We start from the raw sequence: 21,152 nt of genomic DNA on the forward strand, positions 1-21,152 counted from the left end.
CAGGGGGAGTGAGTGCATGGCTGCGTGGTATTTGGCTGCCTGCCACGTTAAACCACAACAGAAACTCAAGACCTGAGCTCTGGGGCTACAGGAAGAGGTAAGTTGGCAAGAGTTGCCAAGAACCTTACTGCCCGGTGTACTGGAGTTTGGCTACATACTCATCCATTGCATCCCACAGAGACGTGGGGTGCTAGGGAGCTGTTACCTCCCATCTGTAAGGGACTCTGAGCCCTCTCTGACTCAGGCTCACTGAAATACAAAGTACATGTCTAGTGGTGCCTGGCCACTCTAGCCCCTTGGTATGCAAGGGAACCCCCCATCCCAGGACACAGCCACTGGGAGAGTGATGATGCTACACCCTGGAGCATGAAACCACAGCTGAAATATCATGACTTGTCTTCCTCAGGGAGGAGATGCCTGTTTGGACCTGGGGGGAAAAAAGGGTGAAGGATTTTTGGAGTTCACTGCTTGCAAGCTAACAGGGCAGCACACGGACCCTCAGCAGCCAGGGACTGCAGAGTTGCCATCTCAGGGCAGCAGGTTCTGTTTGCTCATTTATCCAGCCAGCAAGAAAGAGGAGGCTCAGCTAAATGGACACACATACACAAACACACAGAGGAGTCAGAGCTGAAGCCACAACACGAGGAAAACAAGAACAGCAGGGACCAGAGGGGCCAGGGAGCTGCACAGGAAAGGGAACTGGAGTAATACTTGGAGCCACAGGTGCTACCTTGGAAGTGGGAGAGTGGAAAGAGGTGCTGCACAAGGTCCGACATGGTACCTACATAACAGAAGAACATTCAGACAGTGCACGAGGGGCACAAGACACGCGATGGCCAGGTGACAGACCACATGGCCTGGACAAAACATGACATGACAGCCTGCTGCAGGATGGGCCCTATCCAATCCCTCCTCCAGCAGTCCAGAGAAAAGAGCAAGGATATTGCCCCCACAGCCCGTGCTCAGTTACACACAGCATTCAGCTATCTCTACACGCCAAGGCTCCAGCAACAATTGTCCCTGCTCCCTGCTCCAGCCCCACTGAGCCTCTATGCCACACACTTACTGAGGTCTCGCTGTGTCTTGCCCCCACAGCTACTGCAACCTAGAGCTGCTTCCTACAGCAACAGGCCAAGCTTAGCAAGTTGCTCTGCGGGAGGCCTTGGCTCGCTCCACCACACATGCTAGGGCATGCAGCCCCCAAGCACACACCCTGCCCACCTCCCAGCCATCGGAGGAACACACTGCCCTGACAGTGGGTCTCCTCACTCATTCAGAACTCTCCAACGTCGGAAACGGCTCTCCAACATGCAGCCCCACACCCTGTTTCAGAAATGAGCTGAGCATGGTACCTTTGCCACCAGTGCCTTGGCCGCCTGGCTTGTTGTACAGATAGAGATCCTGGTCAGGGATGCTCCCATTGTGGTTGAAGTAGTGCTAAGGAAAGCAAGGAAAAACGGTGACAGAGACTAGAGAACTTGCCTTAACTGAAAGCAGAGGCCCATGTGTGTGCAGACCTGTAGCAAGCAATCCAGACCTACTTAAAACACTTGCCAGCACAGCCTTGGCCACTGTTGGGTAGAAGGACCCTCCTACAGCTCTGTGCAGGGTTATACAGCACTACACATCTGGCCTCACCTTCTATCCTTGCCATGGCCATGCTGAGGGGGTGGGTAGCTGCTCCCAAACTTTTATTAACCCTGATGTTTCAGTCCTTACATCTGAGGGAGCCATGCAAGGAGCCAAGCTCAGCTTTGCAAGGGGGTCTTCTCCCATGCTCTTGGGAGAAGATTGTCGGCATGAGCTTTGTGGCTGTTGCTTTTGCACAGCAAGTAACCACTTGTATCAAAGCAAGGCCTGTCCAAGTTTATACCAGGCCAAAGAGGAACTGCTCATAGTCCTGTGAAACTCCTCCAGGCTTCAGTATTCAGTGTCAGTTCCTCTCTGACACTACATGGCAGAGCTGGGAACATAATGACTGAGCTGCCCCAACAAATGCCCCCAGCAGCAGGTAGAAGCTGGGCAGACTGCTGTCCCAACTCACAGCTCTCCTCACCTTGAAGTGGTGCTCCACATTGCTGTCCGTGTACTTTGGGGTGTGCAGGAAGATGAGCAGGTTCTGGCGCAGATAGTAGGCCACCGCATGCAGCCAAGGCAGGGCGGAGGGTGGCAGTGCAAACTGCAGGACCTCTGTGGGTGGCGTCCCAGGGGGCTGGATAAACTGCAGAGAAAATGCTTTAAAACTCAGCTGAGGCTAGCAGGATGCCCTGGGGCTCTGATACTGATCCAAATTATGCCAGCTGGCTACGCGAAGGGAGAGCGTGGTGGGCAGAACCCAGGTCTATAGACAAGCACCCTGAGACAGACGTGGGCAGATTTTCCAGGGCTATTCACAGGCAGGCCCTGCCATGCTGCAAACCCCAGCAAAGGGGATCTCCCACCTACCCTGGCACCCACACAGTATATACCTCGGTGAACACTAGCCTGAGCAAGCGCTGGAGCAGGGAATGGGATGCAGCAAACTGCCCTGGCCCTCCCTGCCCTGGCCCTCCCAGCAGGAGAGGCTGAGACAGATCAAAAAGTAGGAAAGTGTTATGGGCTCTGGGATGAGCAGAGCAGATATCCAGTGAGGTACCTCAACATCTGCTGGGGTCAGCTTGCAGTTCCGCACCAGCATCACAGTGATGATATCCAGGGTGGCCTCATCCAGGCGTCTGCGCAGCACTTTCACCAGCTCATCTGTGATCTCAGGCCCTGACAAGTAAGCAGAGGTACAAGCTCTTTCACCCCATCCAGTAAGAATGACCACAGACACCCTTCCCTGCCTGTTTAGGATGTACTGCCCTCACAGTCACTTCCCACAGGGAACATGTCTTTCCCCACCATATCAATTTCTTCAGCATCTTTTTCTACCCATCTATGATCACAAAAGACTGCTAGTACAGCAGGCAAAGACAAATACACTCCTGCATAGGGAATGTTGGCATAAGCCACCCGGTCCGCAGGAGGTTTCACTGTGGGCCATGGATCCTTTCCTCACATTCCCATGCAGACAGAATGGAGAGCAGCTCTGGGCTAAGGAAAAGCAGCTAGGTCAGCAGGGAGATACCTTCTCTGCTCTTCAAGCAAAGAGGGCAGGGACTGGAGCTCTATTCCTCTGCTTTGCACAAGCACAGTCCATCTGCTGCCAGGTGCTTACCTGCTGGGGCAACACCATGGACCATCAGCTGGATGTGCCTGTCTACCTGTCCCACAGGGCGGGTAGAGTCCACACTACGGCACGAGGTTGTGTCCAGAGAGGAACGAGAACCCTGGAGAAGCAAAAACAGCCACACGGAAACAGTTTCCATATGAATTCTAGGTCCATCATTGTCTCGGGCTGTCAGCAAGGTCAGGCAGAACCCACCCACTGCTGCCCCACTCCACACAACTACAACATAAGTTTTATCCTACATAAAATCCAGGTTGCTGGAACTACTAAGTTCCCTCCACTCCTGTGACCAAGAGCACCAACATACACTCCCAGAGAGCAGCAGACTCACCATTAGATCCTCAGTGTAAATGGGCTCCTGGCTGCGTGTCAGTGCCAGCGAGCGAGACGCTGGACTAAGGACGCTCTCTGCTTCCCACACCTTCCCACTGTAGGTGGTTTCAGTTAGTCTGAATACAGGAGAAAGACATGTCAGCCTCCATTCCCAAGGACGACAGCATCATATCTCCACACAAGATGCACGTCTTCCTTGCTCTCCCCTGTGCACTTTCTGGGGATTAGTCCTTATGATATGGGGCTTGTAGAAAAATTGCTCTCTGGTTCCCTCAAAAAAATCATCCTTTTCCCTCCTACGTAAAGGCTTAGCGCAGGGAGAGCAGGAGGGGCCTTGCTTGATGTGACTCTGACTTATCAGAAATTAGATATTTGCTGCTTGGGTCACAGCAGGGTCCCTGAGGCTGGGCAGACACTTTCTGCCACAGGGAGCTCTCAGTCTGGTGTAATGCATATACCAGGGCAGGGTCAGGCCAACAAGTCACGCTGGCTTCTTACCGGAGGTAGAAAACAGATTTAGTGGCACGTTCCTGGTAGACAAACATATTCTTCCTGTTCACCACAGAGAAGGCGTTGAGCACCGAGCGAAGCGCCTGGATAGCTGTGGGCAACGTGGGATGTTAGCTATCCCACACACCCTCCTCTGGTGTGCCAATCCAGCCAGAAGCCAGACTCTTGACACGAAAAATGAGGGGGAACCTGGGCTGTACGCACCTCGTGAGACTCCCATGTTGGGGCCCATCTTGAGGCGCGAATGCACATGGATGAGTGTGCTCCACACAACATCACAAGCAAAGTGCCCTGGCATGAACTGCATGGTGGCAGCCAGGTAGTCCCGGGGCTGGTAGCTCTCCTCTACAGAGTAATCTACAAAGAACATAGGACATAGCTGGGGCCATAGCATGGAAGTCACCATCTTTTTAGTCACCCATGGGCAGGCAGCGGCACTGCCACTGAGGCATGGGCATATTCATACCATCTGTGGGCATGACCCGCTGCCTGTACGAAGTATAGGGTGTTTCACTCTTCCAGATGTCCTCCTCACTTTCTGCCACCAGTAATGAGTTGCATATGTGGCTGTCATGCAGGTCCTGCAGCAGCAAGCGCTGCAAAGGATGAGAAAAGATTGGTTCTGTTGCTTGCACAGCCCACAGAAGACAGCACGGAGAAGGGCTTAGGGCCAGACTGAGTCCCTTTTTCTTTGACCCCCAAGCTGAGACTCCACCAGTTGAACTGGCTCCTCAGGCCCTCCTCTGAGCTGGGCCCAGACCAGACAACTTCCAGAGGTCCCTCTTCATCTAAGCCATCTCATGACTTGCACCTCTGCCCCTGCCCTCTGCAGATTTGTTACCTGATTGACAACCCTGCAGATTTCACTGATCTTCTTCACCACCACCTGGTTGAGACTCTGACACTCTCCTGGCTGCTCCTCTTCCGTCTCTGCTGATGCTGCCTTCTCCACACTCAGGCTGCTTTACAGAGAAGGGGAGAGAGGAGTCAGCAGAGCATCTGAACAGTGCCTGTCCCTGTGTGCTGGGAGCAGAAACACAGAGGGGAAGGGTGGCTGCTTTCCCCTCATGGAACACCAGTCTAGTCCTGCAGCTCCCCACCAACATGGGGCAGGAAGGAGATCCTGTCTGGAGATGAGGGAGTGGCAATAAGGTCCTGGTACAGAGAAGCCATGGCCAGACAGCGGGACCCTCCTTACCGTGTGTGGTAATAGACCTCCACTCGGTCCTGCTGGATTTTTATGATGAGCCAGAAATCCGGCATGAGGGGACACCTGGGTTCCTGGTCGCTCATTAGCGCCTCCTCATACTCCGAGTCACTGCTTCCCCCATCATAACCTGCAATGTATCCTCGCTTCAGTCCCAGGTTGCCTGGCAAGCCAGCCTCCTCTCTGGGCACAGCAGGCTCTAGGAGATCAGAGCCATTCACAAGCCATGTCCTCAGGGCTCACCCCAGCCCAGGCACACAGCCCCCCATGCCCCCACACTATCATGTCACTGCCAGTGTCTGCCTGCACGCTGTCAGTCACCCCTGCCCCGGCAGACTCACCCAGGTGGTCGGAGTCCATGCTGCCCTGGCTCGACACGAGGCTCTGCACGCGGCTGGGACGCTGCTTGCTGGAGCCTGCAAAGAGAAGAGGGGTTTGATCATGAGAACACTTGCTAAGCCCCTTCATATGACCCATCTGCTGGAGAAACATTACACCACAGGACAACCAGGCAGCGCTGGCCCTAGGGAGGCAGTACTGGGGAATGGGGTTCTCACAGCCATTACCGGAGCCACCAGAAACTTCATGTCATTAGGGGTATCAGTGTGGCAGCACAGCCTAGTACCCTGGGTACTATTACGCAGTGAATTGCCAGCATCCTGGCACGGAAGAGACCAACAGTGCAACACCACCAATTCTGGTATTTAGGGACAGGAACAGGAGTAGCAGTCATGTTTTGTATACTACAGCCAAAACAGAGTCCTTCCCTTAAAAGTTCCTGAGGCTAACGTACATCCTGCCCACACTGAAAGCTCCTACCTTCCCTGCCCTGTGTAACAGAGTCAGCCAGGCTTGCTGCAGATGGTGTCACTAATGGTGATTTCTCGCTGTTGCCCTTTTCAGAGGATGAGGATGGCAGTGACTGTATAGTTGTCTCTAGAGCTGCCTCCTCCAGGGAGTCATGGCCAGGTGCTCTGCTCTGCTCAAGGCTCAGCGCTTCTCCTGGGACCTGCACACAAGCCAAGGTTGCAAAAATGACCAGAAAAACAGGCACCAAAAAAAGTCCAATCATACTCCTGCATCCTTCTACCTTCTGTTACCAGTGTGTCCCACACCTTCCCACCAACAGACCACCTCAGTGTCTCTCACCTCATCTTGTGCGTGGCTGCCTCCACGTACGGGGTTTCCCGTGTCTGGCACAATGCGTGTCTCACTCTCCGGCCACCCCCAGAGACGCTGGCCTTCTTCTGGGAGGACACAGCTTGCATGGTGTAGCTCGGAGCCCTCTGCCTCTGCTTCACTGTTCCGCTCCTGGCCTGCCTGGCCCAGGGCTGTCCTGGTGCTCCCTCCAGCTGGCTGCTGCAAGCAAGGTGTCCCCGAAAGGTTTGGAGCTGTCCGTCTGGAGTGCAGGCGGCTGATGGAGATGTAGTGGTAGTCACTGCCTTCTGCATTGAGCATGTAGCCTGGCAGAGCCATTCTTCTGAACTCCTGCAACACAGGGAAGAATAAGCATCCTGCTAGCTAAGTGTATGATGCTGCCTCAGGGCTTTCTCTTTACCTCCTTGAACTTCTCCAGAGAGTGCTCCGGTCCAAAAACAAACTGGAGCAGCACCACCTCGCTGTGGCAGCTGGGCCGCCCCTTGGAGTTATAGATGTGGGTGGCCACTCGGTGCAGAATGGAGGTGCTGATGACCTGTGAGTGGCGCAGCGCAGACACAATCTCATCATCCAGGAGCCAGCGAATCTGAGCAGAGCAAGGACACAGAGCAAGACCTAGATGACCAGCATTTGCATGGCTGCCCCAATTCTGATCCAAGCCCCAACATGATGAGGACAGCCCCTCTCATCACCTACATCCCCTCATCTCCTTCTGAATGTACCTAAGGAAAGGTCTTTGGAAGAGAGGCCTGTCTGTCCCACCCCAACTGCAGTAAGAATTTTGTCAGAGTAATCCCACACTTTTGGGGAGCACAAGGCCAATAGCCTGTGTGATACCAGCAAGGCCTGAAAGTCACTTCAGTTGACAGAGATTGCAGCTTTGAGCAGGCTAGGAAGTATGGAACAGCAGTTGTGCCACATTGCTGTGGCTGGAAGCAAGAAGCAGGCAAGGCTGGCTTACCTCATTCATAGTGGCTTCAATAGCCAGCCTGTGCACTCCAGGGAGGTTGGAAAGTGCAGGGTGCCTACGAGAGGGGAGAAGAAGAATCAACCAGTCATTCTCATTCATGCAGCCAGCACAGTGCAGCTCCTAGGCAGCAAAAGGAGCCCATGAGGGGCTTCCTACATCTGCAGTGCCATACCTCTCATCTCCTGTGGATGGGAGACGTTCCAAGTTGTGCATGATATCCTCATCTGAGCGGAAAGAGGATGGCTGCCCTGGAGAGCGTGTGAAGGACACGCTGCTCTCTGAGGTGCATCTGCCACAGGAGAGAGAGCAGGCTGAGCATCAGCTTTTGAGCCAGAGAGGATAAACAGACACAGGCTCCAGAGAGGTAAAGGGATCTCTAGGAAGGTGAGCCCATCTTGGAAAAATCTTAGTTTTCTTAGGGCTGTGGGAGGCTCTGTGAGACGGAGAATCCCCAGTCTCAGCACATGGAGAGGAGCTGAGACTGGCCGGCTGGAAAGGGCATGCAGAGGGTGGGTGAGTGACTGGGCCTCTTTCCACCTACCTGTTGTGGAGAATGTCTGCGTTCACAACTTCTATCTCCAGAGGCAATGTCAGCACGAAGATGTCCAGGGTCACACAGAGGTCCCCCAAGTCAATGGTGTTCAAGCCCTGGCAGCTTTCCAGGCAGCCCAGAACTTCCCCTGAGGAGAGATCACAGACAAAGGGAATCAAGCAACAAACAGCTCTGCTTACACACATAGCCTGATGGCAAGTACAGAGACTGCAAGAGGTGGCTGTCCCACACACCTTGGCAGGCTCGAGAAGGCCACCATCCTCCATGATCCTTTCATTCTTCCATGACCAATCCCACAGCAAGTGGGAGACCTGGTTGAAAAACCCTTATCTGATACTGGGAGACTGTGGGGGCTCCGTACAGAGAGGCTGGTCCAGAGGGACTGCTGTTTAGGACACAGCATGTTTGCTCCAGGGGCTGCTCACCCAGCAGGGACCTGACAGAAGCCCTACTGCCCTTTAACTTCATAGCAAGGCTTGCTCTTACCTAGACAAGTCGGGAGGGACTGCACGGGCATGGAGCTGTGCTGGCTACGCAGCTTCACTGAGCAGGTGAGGTGTACGAAGAGCGGGGGCATCTCCTGCTCCAGGAACTCCTGTTCATTGAGTGAGTCCCCTCCCAGCACACTGAAGGAGTCATCATCCTGGTTCACCGTGTTGGAGTCCGAGAGGGAATCTGTATCTGGGAACTCATGCTCCAGCTTCTCACGGTACTCCACCTCCAACTCTGGGTCACTCTCTGTGGCAACGCAGCACCCAGACACAGTTCCTGTTGACACAGGTTCCCTGTTAGCAAACCAGGCCCACGTCCCCAGAGACCCACCAGACACGGTCAAGCTCTGAAAGGCATCACCACAGTGAGACTACAGACACTTTCTTCTCCAGGACAGAGCAAGCAAATGTTACCTTCTTCAGCTGCCAGTTCTGCCTCTGATCCCTCCATGTCCTCACTGCCTTTCCTGTCTGCCTGATCCCGAGACGCCTCTTCCTGAGATGGAGAGAGGAAGAGAGGCAGATACTAGAACCATGCCAGGCAGTGAAGCAGGCTGTTGATGGGCCCCCCAGGGGCTCAGTCTACCCATGGGTCTGCCAGCCCCAAATCCAGATCTGACACCAAGCAAAGTTACTTCCCTCCACAAGGACTAGGTGCCTGCCAGGGCAGCACCATGCCTACCTCTTTCTTGGCTGATGGTGGGCAATAGAAGAAATAGTGAGGATTTGATGGCACTGGCTTAAAATGTAAACTTCCAATTTCCAGGAATTTTTCCTAAAAGAGAAATTCCAAATGTGAAGCAGACATTCCACTCTACCCTCCTGCAGGAGCCAAGCCAAGCTCCCATGTTCCTCACCTGTATAATTTTATGCAAGTCAGGGTGCGCCTGGCAGGGCTGTCCAATTTCCAGCAGCGAGAGGGGAAACTCTGAACAGCAGCTGGTGCCCATACTGCTCTTTGGCTCCTCTGTGGGGCTAGCAATGTTATGGGAGTCCTGCTCGCTGTAGTCCTCCATTTCCGCACTAACAGGATTGTGGACAGGTCAGACAGGCAAATCGAGAAACGGGAATAGTTGCATGTATTATCTACCCTGCAAGCATCCCACCTCACAGCTCCCCACACCTCATCTGTGTAAACACAATGTGACTTACACAGCACCCACCCCTACAGTCTCAGAAACCCTCCTACCACCCACTAACCCAGATAAGCGCTCAGGCTGTCTGAAGCCAGGCCAGAGGCAGTTTAACCATGCTGATCCCATGGCCACGTACTCTACACCATGCTACACACCCTCCCTGGGAAATAGAGACATGTGGCTGAGTATAGGGACAGGCCTAGAGCAATCTGAATTACCAACACCCAGTCCAGAGCATCTCACAGCAAACACCACCATGCCAGCACCCCTAGTGCCTTGGCAGCAGAGAGCAGAGTGCAAAGCTCAGGCCCATGCTCACTCAGCAGCTCCATGACAGAATCAGTTCCTAAAACTCAGAAAAAGCAACATGGGGAGTGGGATGTCATTTGGTCAAAGTACTCCCCAGGTATTCAAATTAGTAATACAGACAGCAGATCTGGGTACGATGTGTCACAAGTTGTACATCCTTCAGTAATGTTTATACAATCTGCATTGGGATAGGTGATTCGTAATATCTTATAAACAAAAAAAGTTCCCACAGTTTTTCTCTGGGAAAGTAGCACTTGAAGAAGTAGTCATCTGACTTTCCAAACACTGAGTGTTCTTCAAAACCACAGCTTCATCTCGATGACTTACAGTATAAGAAGAAATAGGATTGGGGATTCCCAACAAATGCTAGTAAATTCACATAAAGGAACTGAGGATAGTCAAGTGCAAACAGATAACAAAGGACCTAAAGAGGGTGTTTCTTCAACAGACACTAAGGCACAGTAGAGTACTTTTTCCCCTCCTTAAGTTTCCAGAGGCAACACAAACCTCAGAAATACCCTAAGGAATAGCAGGACAGAAGTTTAGCATCAAGCATATTACAATTCTGCCTTGATATTTCTCTTGTGAATTTTTTTCCAGAGTTTTAATTAAAAAAAAAAAATGACACTTTGTTCATTAGAAAAGGAAAACAAACCTGTCATTTTCACCAGAGTCAATAGCAAAATCAAATGAGTCAAGCAGCAGAAGATGCATAATTTCTCCAGGAACAAGAAGTCTGAGAGTTACTTGCAGACAAACAGCCCTCCAGCTAAGGCCAGATGGGACAGTAACGAGCTAAGACTACAAGATAAAGCGAAAGGATGGATGTCACTAGAGACTATAAAAAAGAGAAGGTCCTGGTGGACACCATACCAGCTGGGTATTCCACTGGAAATATCTGTCCTTACATGTGGCTCTGTTAGACCTTGCCCTGCAACATTCCTTCTAGCAGCAGCAGAAGATGCTTGAAGAAAGATCCGTCCTGGCCCAATGCTAAGAACAGAATCAAGACCGAGCTGGGCCCCTACCTTGATTCAGAGACCAAGACACCCCGTTCCCTAGAGCTCTGCTCCTCTTCTTGGTCTATGCTGCCCACTTGGAAGCTGGCTGTCTTGGAGTGCATACGGAAATGCTGGTGGCTCTCTCGGAATGAGCGGACATGGCTGCACACCGTCAGCAGGGAGTTGGTGATATCAATCTCTTGGAGCAGCTCCTCACAGTAGTCCATGGCTGTAAGTAGGTCCTGGGAGCTGATGCTGTGTGACTGCTGAAGGCTCTTGAACAGTCCTACAGATCAAACACAGTGCTTAAGTGCCCCACCGCAAGGATGCAAGGCCACAGGAGCCAGACAATAGCCACATACAGATTTTCATTAAGTCCCAACACAGAGTTGCAGTCAGCGCAGGTGCTGGGAGACAAGACTCAGCCAGGATGCCTAATACTACATGTTAGCCAGGACTTGTGTCATGCCAGAGTGGCCTAGGGATCTGCCACCCTGAAGGTGAGAGGAAAAAGTCAAAGAAGGCACCCCCCTCCAGAGCACTGCACAGGTCCAGGAACAGCTTACGCAAGGCCCATAGGGAATGCGCAGAGGCATCTTTAAATCCCTCCTGGTGGGAGATCAGTCCCACAGCTCCTCCCTTTGCTCAGTGTAAGATCACAAGAAAAATGAGACATGGCTTTCTTAAAAGAAGATCCAGGGTCCAGCTCCAACCCCAACCCTGTCTCAGCTCCCATCACACCGCTCCTCACCTTTCACATAGCACTGGTGGGAATGCTCCTGCAGCAGCGTGCAGTAACTCACCAACTCCTTATGCTTGTGGTCTAGCCAAGCAGCAGTAGGAGGACGTTCCAGAGACTGGGACCTGGAAAAGAGATGCCACAGCCTTCAGCACCAATGAAGCATGTTTTAGACTATAAACAGCTCTGGCGCCAGTAAAAGCAGGGCCCGAGGGCAGGCACAGGCCATGGCTGCTATAAGGCAGAGAGGCCAAGCCAAGAGAATAAGGCAGGGCTAGAGCCAGCCTCTTGTCAAGGAAGCTCCTCTGTTTCCTGTCTAGGAATCAAGTATGGTTGGTATTACCTGAAAAAGATGTCCCGGGGAGGACGGTGTGCCCGTGGGCTGACAAGCTGCTCTCGTAACAGCTCCAAAGAGCAGCTGTAGATGTAAATGGGGCAGCGAAATCGGCGGCACTCGCCTAGCTCAGATTGTGAGTTCTGGCGACAGAAGGAGATGTGTACATCTCTCCGCGAGGGGCCACCCTGTTCTCCAGGGTCACGGCTCACTTCTGCAAAAGAAACAATCATGAGATAAAGGCCTTTGATGGGCTCCTCATTCCTGGTCTGAGAGGTGACAGCCCTCACAGCAGCACCCACAGGTAGGTAACGGTTTTACAAGCTTTTCACCACTCAAACCTCAGGGGCCATTCTTCTCACCCAGCACCCAACCACTCAGCCCAGAGCTTTGGCCACACTGATCCCTTTCTTGGGCAGCCATGACTGTTCACCACCACCACTTTCTGCACCAGCACAACCCTCCATCCTCATTGCAGGCCTGGCTGACTGCACCAGGGGCTATGCAATCAAATTCCATAGACCTCAACACCTGTGCCCTTCTCCCTAAGACAATGTAGTGCTGGTAGTGCCAGTCTGAATCACAACACGAGAGTCACTGACTTTCCAGTGCAGCCCAGCACTGCCATTCCTAGTAGCTTCTATCTACCTGCAACCTCCTTGCCCACAGGGAGCCAGCGTTGGGCCATGGGCACTCAGCTCACATTACACTCCCTCACCCCCCCATGAACATCATGAAAGCTGGCTCAGGCTTCACTGTGCCCCTTGTCCTGACTCTGACTCTGCTGACTGCCAGCAGGAGCTGACAGGTTGTAGCAGCCAGTTATTCCTCCTACCTCAATCTGCCCAACAGTGTGCTCAGGAATAGCAAGGATACTAATGCTAATACTTTAGCAAGGTGCTGTCCTGAGGGCGGTACCGTGGGCTGGTGTTACGCTGAGGGTAGGTAATGGCACTGCAGCATCCCCTTCTTCAGCCTCAGCCTTGACTCGCTCTGCACAGACAGGTCCCAGGGTATCCTCTCCAGATCGACTCTCATCTTTTGGAGGTTTGTCCAACCCGCAAACCATCAGCTTCTGTACATCTGGAAGAAAACAAAATAAAATCATCCTCTGTTCAGTGAGAACAATTTAACCCCTCCATCTACATTGCCAAGAGGGCAGATGTCCCTGCAACCTCTTTGTATGTGGGAGCAGCTCCACAGAGTACTTCCAGCTGAGCCTAGCAGCCTTCACCAGCAGCTCAGTGGAAGCCAGACCAATGCCAATGCCCAGAAGCAGGGACTCTCCCAGACCATCCCATTAGCAGTCTCCTTACTCCATTCATTAACAACGCTACTGGGAAAACGGTCCAACAGTTGCAGCCAGCAAACAACTCGAAACCACATCCCCTACCTGCAAACACTATGTGGGCAGCATCATGTCCAAGGGGAGAAGAGCAAGACATTCAGCACTTTGCACTACTCTACTCCTGGCCATACGGTGCAAAAAGTCTGGGTCTAGACTCTGCTGTTCAATTTTCTCTCCATCCTACCAGAGCCGACTCTGCTTTTGCTGTTTTCCTGAGGAGGCACTTGGGACTGCTACCTCCTCGCACTCCCCACAACGGGCGGCCTCACCTGAGAAGGTGGCTGGCAGGAAGGTCAGGAACACATGCTGGGGGTTGACCAGCTTGGCATAACATCGCCATTGTGGGGGAAAGGGCCCCGTCGTGTCACTCAGGGTCACATCATCCTCAGGCAGCTCTGTGTTGCCAAGGCTCTGATGAAAGAGCAGAAGCTGGATAAGCTCATAGCACATGGCACAGGCCTACCTTGAGGCAGGTAGCAACCACACAGAGCAAGTTCCTCCATGACTGCTGGTCAGCACAGTGCTGAAATCACCCTGGCCACCCCCTGCACCATTCTCAGAGCACCCTGGCTCCAGGAAACACAGCACACACTGTCAGGAGATGCTTAGCCAGCTTTGCTGTGGCCACTTCTAACCTCCAGGTAGTGGTTGCCCACGGTTTCTGAACAATCTGCGGCACAGCATCAATGCTGCTGTAACAGGCTAGGCCCATGGTGAGTGCAACTATCCACACACCTATCAAATTCCTGCTTGACTTCAGCCACAAGCTACAGCTTAAACTGCTGCCAAGCGTGGGGAAAACACCAGCCTCTCAATTTGTTCTCAACTCTGCTACTAACTCTCCTGCTCTTCAACAGCTGCTGCCTTGCCTTCAGAGGGGGCTCAGGAGAAGGACAGCAGCGTAGCAGTACCTGCAGAGTACTTGTGGAGCCAGTCATATCCCTGGTGCCATTGCTGCCAACAAGATGATAGGATGCAGAAGCATCCTGCTGCTCCAGGGTCCCAGAGGCTTTCAGGGTTTCTTCTAGAATGGAGCACAGAGAAACCAACCTGAGAAACACCAGCTGAGGAAGAGACTTGAAAGCAAGGCTCCTGAAACACCCCAGCTCCCGGTGTCACTGCTGCCACGCTCCTGGCCCTTACCTCTGATCACAGGGAGTGTGAAGGGGGGTTGATGGCCATCACGATCCCGTTGCAGAACCTGCTCCATGAAAGCCACATGATCAGCATCAGCCATGGGGATCTCCCGGTCACTGAGGTCATGCTGCAGGCAGCCATGGAAGAGGTTTAGTAGCATTTCATTGGGCACAAACGAAGAGTCCTTGGTCACCTCCTCATTCTCTGCTCCAAAACAGAACCATGGCAGCTTCAGAGACAGCACCTCCACAGCCACCACCTGCCCAGGCCCCCAGAAGACAGCCCTTTACGAAGTGACACTTCCACACAGCCAGGAGTTTCCCCTAGCACCTCTGCAAGGCTGACTTGGAGGGTGTTGAGGAATCCCTGGAGTTCCAGCATCATTAGCTACCCTGCACTGACTCACCCTGCTACTTTAACTATTCTGGAGATGTTTGGGGCTAAAGACAAGAAACCACCACCACAGACTAACAGTCTAGGTTTAATGTTTTCAAAAGCAACTCTTCCAAAACTATCACCCCAAGAAAGACAGCAATATACTTGGACAGCCCTGGGGCTGCAGAGATGGAAAGAACAGCACTGAGCTGTACTGAAAGAGGCATGGCAGCTCTCACATGCCTGCTACCCAGGGAGACAAGCACACAGAGCAGGTGCCCATAGCCATGGAAGGAGGACAAGAGGAGGTAGTTGGTGAAGAGGCACCTACCTTTTGCCAGCATTAGGAAGAACATTTCAACCTGCTGGCACCTGGGCAACAGCTTCATGAGGTTGAACTGGAATGGGATCTCATGCACTCGAAAACCAGCCCCCATGTCTGGATCTGCAACAAGAATTGGGAATGTAACATGCCTGTGGGCAGCACATAGTCCTGCCTGCCAGGCCACCTCCGCATGCACGATGCCAGCTCTAAACGCAGTGCAGGTAGCACAAGTGAAGATACGCAGCAACACTGCCCAAACTCCCTCTGCTTAGGAGGGCAGAGGGATACAAAGAATGAATGTGGGGAAAGGGAAAAGCCTGCCAGAGGCTGCAGCAGGTTGTGAGCTACCTACAGAGAGGTACCTCGCTGTAAGAGTCCCCCGGGCTTATTGCCACCTTCATGCAAGGAGGGTCGGGAAGCTGCCATGAGGCCTTACACAGCTCGGGCCCAAAGCTGCCAGGGGACAAAAACTGAACGTCAGTGTTGCAGGTAACACTGCTAGAGAGCAATGACCATGCTGCAAGCCAGAGGCAGCCTGAATTACCAGCGTAGTAAGGGACAAGAACCCCCGTGCTCTTGGGAGACATCTCCCATCTGGCAGGCTCTGCACATCCCTGCAGGCATTTCCTGTCCTCTTCCTCAGGAAGGAGTTTCTGCCCTCCAGGCCCTGAGCTTTCCTGGCCCTCTCCCCCTCCCACAGAGCCAGTGACAGGATCCAATAGGGTTCCCTCAGGTCCTGCCCTCAGCCTTTGGGATGATTCTGGCTCCCTCAAACCCACCCAGTATCTGCTGTGTTATTCACTGCAAGGTAAGCAAACAAAAGATCTAGGATGGAGTGAAATAGTGACAAGAAAGCAAAAATAGTGAGGTTCTGGAACAGATTGCCTGACAAGGGTGAACCTCCCCACATATTCCTGGAGTTCTCAATGAACTATGTTAATAATGTCAGATCAGATACACAATCCTGTCCTGAATGAAGAAGGGAAGGCTCAGGGGAGACTTTATTGCACTCTACAACTTCCTGAAAGGAAGGAGGTTGTAGCGAGGTGGGGGTTGGTCTCTTCTCCCAAGTAACTAGCAATAGGATGAGAGGAAATGGCCTCAAGTTGTGCCAAGGGAGGTTTAGATTGGACATTAGGAAAAATTTCTTTACTGAAAGAGTGGTCAAACATTGGAACAGGCTGCCCAGGGAAGTGGTTGAGTCACCATCCCTGGAAGTATTTAAAGGACATGTAGATGAGGCGCTTAGGGACATGGTTTAGGGGCCATGGTGGTGTTGGGTTGACAGTTGGACTGGATGATCTTAGAAGTCTTTTCCAACCTTAATGATTCTATGATTCTAAGAGGACAGACCAGACATCCTAAGGTCCCCTTCCCTATCTTTGTGGGTGTCCCACAAACTGCTCTGGAAACTGTGTCTTGTAACTCAGAACAGAGGAGCTCTTCCTTCACATTTACAACTTCCTTACAACCATCTGCCCAGGCATACCCTGCCCATCACTGTATAGGTGAGCTCATCTTCCATCTGCTCCAGAAGTCAGCCTCTCTCACAGAATTACAGAATGGTTGAGGTTGGAGAGGATCTCTGCAGGTCATCTGGTCCAACCCCTGTGCTCAAGCAGGGTCACCTAGTCACCTTTCCAGACTCGACAGAAAGCCTCAGTGCTTTTTTGGCCTTCCCAGGATGAAGCCATTTCCCTGGCAGCTTAGCACAAGTGCAACAAAGTGACCCACAGCCATCAAAGTCTAGAAAGTCGTTGTCAAAATACCTGTTCCACTTTCCAGAAACCTCTAACGGGCCCTAAGACATTCAAGGCCTAGCTGCCTCTTGCTCTATCAAACCTACTAGGACATATATGCGGACTCACCTTCAGTAGCTTTGGTGTCTGAAGGAGGGCAGACCCACTCCTTGTTCTGGCACAACTGGCTGATGTACTCAAAGGTCAGCATGGTGGCAATGCACGCAAGATCCCGGGGATAGAGCTGCAATAAGTAGTCAAGGCTCAGCTGTATGCAGCAGAATTATTACCGCCAAATACAGGAGAAAACAGTCTAAAAGCAAGGACAGGTAACACCCATAATCCTGTCCCCTGACTTGCCCTATTCTCACTCATTGCTCCCTCCTTCTCCACCAGCCCTTTAGCCTCTTTTTGCCTTGTTCAGGAGGTGCACTGGCAGTACTGCCTGCAATCCCTTCTCTGGTCCAGCTTGCTCCCCTCCAATGGAATGGCTCTTGACAAAGTAATTTGTATTTTCCCACTCATCCCAGAGCAGCATTGCACCCACTGCCTTGCAATGCAGAAACCCTTTCCGTCCAGTAGCCCAGTTCCGCTTTTAGAAACCTCAGGCTCTTTTGTTAACAGCATTCCCATCTCTTCTGGCCCTCAATAATTCACCTGCAGTGTTGAGGTACACTTGCAACAAACCATTCTCCCTCCACAAAAGAGGGAGCCCACGCCCCTACCCCTTCAGGGACTCACCGCTTTTGGTATTTTCTGGTAGGGCAAGCCATCGAGGTGCTTCCAATTCTCAGCAGTACTGTGGACATGGCCACTCTGTGGCTCTACCCAGCACTCAGTGACCAGGTTCAGTTCTGTGTCCGCCTCAATGGCCTCTACCTCTGTATCATTGTCATCATCCGTGGAAAAGCTGGAGGAAAAACATAAGGCAAGTCCTGTGAGATGGCACAGAGCCAGCAGCCCCCTGTAGCTCCTCTCAGAGCTGTGAGAATGAGAACAGCTAGGTTTGCAGGCAAAGCCCAGCTAACTGGTGATCAATCCATGACAGCTAGTTGTGTGTACTATATGATGGAGGACTCCCTCCTTCCCACACTGCCCACAAAGGGCAAGTCTGGAGCTGAGACTCTGCTGCCAGCCCTCCCTGGGAGCAGGGCAACAGCCTCACCTGTCCTTGGTGGAGGTGGAGTGGGGTGGGAAGAGGATGTATTGGACGACACAGGTGTGCTTCTCCCTGCCGCTGCTGCTCTCACTTGAGCCGTCAATCTGGACGGGAGACACTGCGTGAGCCTGACCAGCAACAACAGCCCACACCTACCCAGTGTCCCCCTACACAACACAGCCCCATCACCCAGCTCCACTAGCACCGATGGAGGGACGGAGCCTGTCCCAGCCCCAAGAACTCCTCCAGCACAGCATGTCCCTACCAGCAAAGCAACTCTCTAACTGCAGATGAAGACAGGAAAATGCCCAACCCACAAGCTGCTTTACTTCTGGGGAGGAGGCAAGTCTCCCTGTACATGCCAGGGGTGTGTGCTAGAAGCGGATGGGAAATCTCATCACAGGAAGGTGAATCCACCTCACAAGAAGCAATGAAGGATTGCATCCACACTGCAGCACCCAGGCTCACCTGTATGGGCAGTTCCAGCACCATGTTGATAATTCCATCCCCGCTGGATGCAAAGTGGAAACCCTCTGACAGACGAACCCTGGCAACAGAGAGGCGGTCAGACATGGAGGACTTCTCTTCCCATACTACAAGCCTTAAGTACAAGAATGACTGTACCCTTCACCCTGTAACACCTCCCTTCTCAAGACAGGGAGCTACACGCAGAGAATGGGGAGATGTGACATTTTGCACAGGACAGCCTGTGTGAAGATCAGCATACTCCAGGCACAGTAACACCTCTTGTCCTTTTGTATGTTTTCCAGGACTCTCCTTTTCCTCAACTGCAGCTGCAGAACTGGGTAAAGCACTAGCCCAAGTAGCTCTAGAAGGTGTGTACAGGACCAAAACCCTCTGCACAGCAGCTTCAACTGTTACCTATAACAAGGCCTCAGATCCACCCTGCTTTCTCTGCATCCCCAGGACTAGCTGGAGAAAGCACCCCTGTTCAGGTGTGCAACTTACTCTGTGAGTGTGGAAAGGAGCTGGGCTACAGCGGTGATGGGAACAGCCGGTGCCAGCCCTGACTGGACACTCCAGATCCAACGCTGGTGATAGAAGTAGCGGGACAGAGAGGCCAGGGTGGAAGAGGCAGTACGATTGGCCACCATAGTGAGTGGGCCAGACACCGGGGGATGCTCCAGGTTGAGAATGAAGGGGGCTCGATAGTCAGAAGGCAGCTTCTCATACCTAGAAGAGGGCAGAAGTGCGGCTCGCTGAGGTGGAAAGAAGGCTCTGCTCAGGGCCAGAGCTGTCTGGATTCACAGCCCACTTGCTGGGCCCAGGACCAAGCCCTCCAGCAGCAGGACATGGCTAGCCCAGCACAGCATCCTGCTCAGACAGCAGTAACTAAATTTACTTCTGCGTCATATTAGTTAGGAGTAACAAATCTGCCTGTCCAGCAAGGCCCCCTGCTGCAAGTCACAGCCTTCCCAGACTACAGCTACCATTCCCAGCCATGCAACCCAAACCCACCCCAACAAGCACTAGCTTCACAGCACTCTCATCCTGCAACTAGCAGCACCATCCACTGACCCTCCTCTCTACCACTTCCCAGGTCAAGGAGGCTGTGCTGATGGCCTGGACCTCCATCACTACCTGATGAGTAGCTTCTCCAATGGTTTGTGAAGCACAACAAGGCAGGGTCTGTCTGAGAGGGCTGACTGGGCCCCAGCCACAGGTGGAGACTTGGAGGGAGAACTACTGCCAAACATTTTCCTCTTTGCTTTTGGAGTTGCCTCCTTGCTCTGGACCCTGTGGGGAAAGCGCAGCTGCAAGATTCGGTCCCGTAACTCCTCCACTATCTGTCATGGCAAAAACAAAAGTTAAATGTGACCACCTTGGTCTGGAGACATAAGCTACTCAAAATAAGCTTCCAGAACAAGAGTCTGACTAAAAGGAATATACAGATGAGCAGCAGATAAAGGTCATTTTACTTCTGAGGCACTAGCAAGACCAAGATCAAGATGACACAAGGCTCTTAGGTACACATTTTAACAACTACAAATATTTTTAAAAACCCCCCAAAGACGATTTCAAGGCTGAAGAAATTGCCTTCCATAACTCTGATGAAAATCAAATTAATTGCATGCCAGCTCCTCCACAGAGGCTGTCTGAGTACCCACCCTCATTCCTCCCCTCCTCCTCTCCTCAACAGCCTACAGTAAATGTAAACTAGTATATATAAGACAGAGCTAGTCTGTTCCCACAGCTGATGTGTTCCCCGACACTCATGTTCATGTGTCAAACCTTTATGGTAAAAGGTTTTGAGAGCTTAGGTTATTTTTTAGGTTAATTTTTTTCCAAGATACTTTCAAAACGACTTTCTGATTACTCTTTTTAGCTTTTCGCAGCTCTGAATATGGTTCTACGCACAATGCCCCAGTGTTTTCTTTGAAATTTCCATGGTGAGGTTTCTTTTCACGATCTTTGTTCAACTTGTTTTAATTTCCATTACCATTGTAGGCAAACAGGAGAACAGCAGCTCTCCATCTCCCTCCCACTAATTATTTCGGCAACTTTCCCCATCATTATGATGTTTTTTTCAAGGAAAGGAGCGTCCCCAAACCCAAATGTTAAGCAGAGCTCTTTTCTGCACTACGATGCCACTTGGGTCCCCTTTGTGGTTTCATACTGATAACAGACTCGCTGACGATGTTTAAGCTCCCAAATCCAAGGTCCACTATCTTGCAGTTATCAGTACTGGCTTCCAGCCACCATCATGCTGCTTAGGTGTCCACAAAACGAATAGCTTGAAAGGGCAGAGAAAACCAAATAGCTTTGTCCACCTGCAGATTTTCCCAGCTCACTACCTGCTCCCTACCCTTTGACTAGTAAAAAGATTGGGAAAACCACAAACAGCTACTGCTTTGATGAGAACAGAGTACTTTTTCAATTTCCTTGCCTTATTCCCTAAGACAGTTTCTGTTTTATGACACCCCACTCCTATTCCAGTTCTACAGTTGTGCCCTATATGGAGTCTCACCAAAAGCCTTCTGAAAGTCAGACTGTACCAGGTGCTTTCCTTCCCTTAAATGCTGGAAATTTGAATAGCTCAACACAAAAAAACCTTCCCCCCTTGTCACTGCGGCGAGCAGCTCTGGTGCTGGCACG

The 21,152-nt window shown here is 52.0% G+C and overlaps 1 protein-coding gene across 1 annotated transcript in view; it reads right to left on the bottom strand.

The window, feature by feature from the left end:
- The window catches only part of SZT2 (seizure threshold 2 homolog (mouse)), a gene marked incomplete at its 5' end in the record, with an annotated part of 40,290 nt that extends 20,447 nt beyond the window's left edge, over nt 1–19,843 (bottom strand). Inside the window, 35 exons of the mRNA XM_009573510.1 lie at nt 1,353–1,437; nt 2,057–2,221; nt 2,636–2,754; nt 3,200–3,311; nt 3,543–3,660; nt 4,043–4,145; nt 4,259–4,411; nt 4,521–4,650; nt 4,896–5,013; nt 5,253–5,391; nt 5,603–5,677; nt 6,081–6,270; nt 6,411–6,749; nt 6,820–7,005; nt 7,381–7,444; nt 7,562–7,678; nt 7,931–8,069; nt 8,429–8,710; nt 8,848–8,929; nt 9,116–9,208; nt 9,291–9,456; nt 10,907–11,165; nt 11,631–11,743; nt 11,962–12,166; nt 12,871–13,035; nt 13,570–13,711; nt 14,212–14,324; nt 14,444–14,644; nt 15,144–15,257; nt 17,006–17,120; nt 17,618–17,786; nt 18,042–18,139; nt 18,504–18,582; nt 19,005–19,229; nt 19,638–19,843. Of these exons, the coding sequence (XP_009571805.1) occupies nt 1,353–1,437; nt 2,057–2,221; nt 2,636–2,754; nt 3,200–3,311; nt 3,543–3,660; nt 4,043–4,145; nt 4,259–4,411; nt 4,521–4,650; nt 4,896–5,013; nt 5,253–5,391; nt 5,603–5,677; nt 6,081–6,270; nt 6,411–6,749; nt 6,820–7,005; nt 7,381–7,444; nt 7,562–7,678; nt 7,931–8,069; nt 8,429–8,710; nt 8,848–8,929; nt 9,116–9,208; nt 9,291–9,456; nt 10,907–11,165; nt 11,631–11,743; nt 11,962–12,166; nt 12,871–13,035; nt 13,570–13,711; nt 14,212–14,324; nt 14,444–14,644; nt 15,144–15,257; nt 17,006–17,120; nt 17,618–17,786; nt 18,042–18,139; nt 18,504–18,582; nt 19,005–19,229; nt 19,638–19,843 (5,179 nt within the window). The remainder of the gene's footprint in view (nt 1–1,352; nt 1,438–2,056; nt 2,222–2,635; nt 2,755–3,199; nt 3,312–3,542; nt 3,661–4,042; nt 4,146–4,258; nt 4,412–4,520; nt 4,651–4,895; nt 5,014–5,252; nt 5,392–5,602; nt 5,678–6,080; nt 6,271–6,410; nt 6,750–6,819; nt 7,006–7,380; nt 7,445–7,561; nt 7,679–7,930; nt 8,070–8,428; nt 8,711–8,847; nt 8,930–9,115; nt 9,209–9,290; nt 9,457–10,906; nt 11,166–11,630; nt 11,744–11,961; nt 12,167–12,870; nt 13,036–13,569; nt 13,712–14,211; nt 14,325–14,443; nt 14,645–15,143; nt 15,258–17,005; nt 17,121–17,617; nt 17,787–18,041; nt 18,140–18,503; nt 18,583–19,004; nt 19,230–19,637) is intronic.
- Between the last annotated feature and the right edge of the window lie 1,309 nt (nt 19,844–21,152).

Source organism: Fulmarus glacialis, unplaced genomic scaffold (assembly GCF_000690835.1).
Source record: "Fulmarus glacialis isolate BGI_N327 unplaced genomic scaffold, ASM69083v1 scaffold25212, whole genome shotgun sequence".
Taxonomy (NCBI): Eukaryota; Metazoa; Chordata; class Aves; order Procellariiformes; family Procellariidae; genus Fulmarus; species Fulmarus glacialis.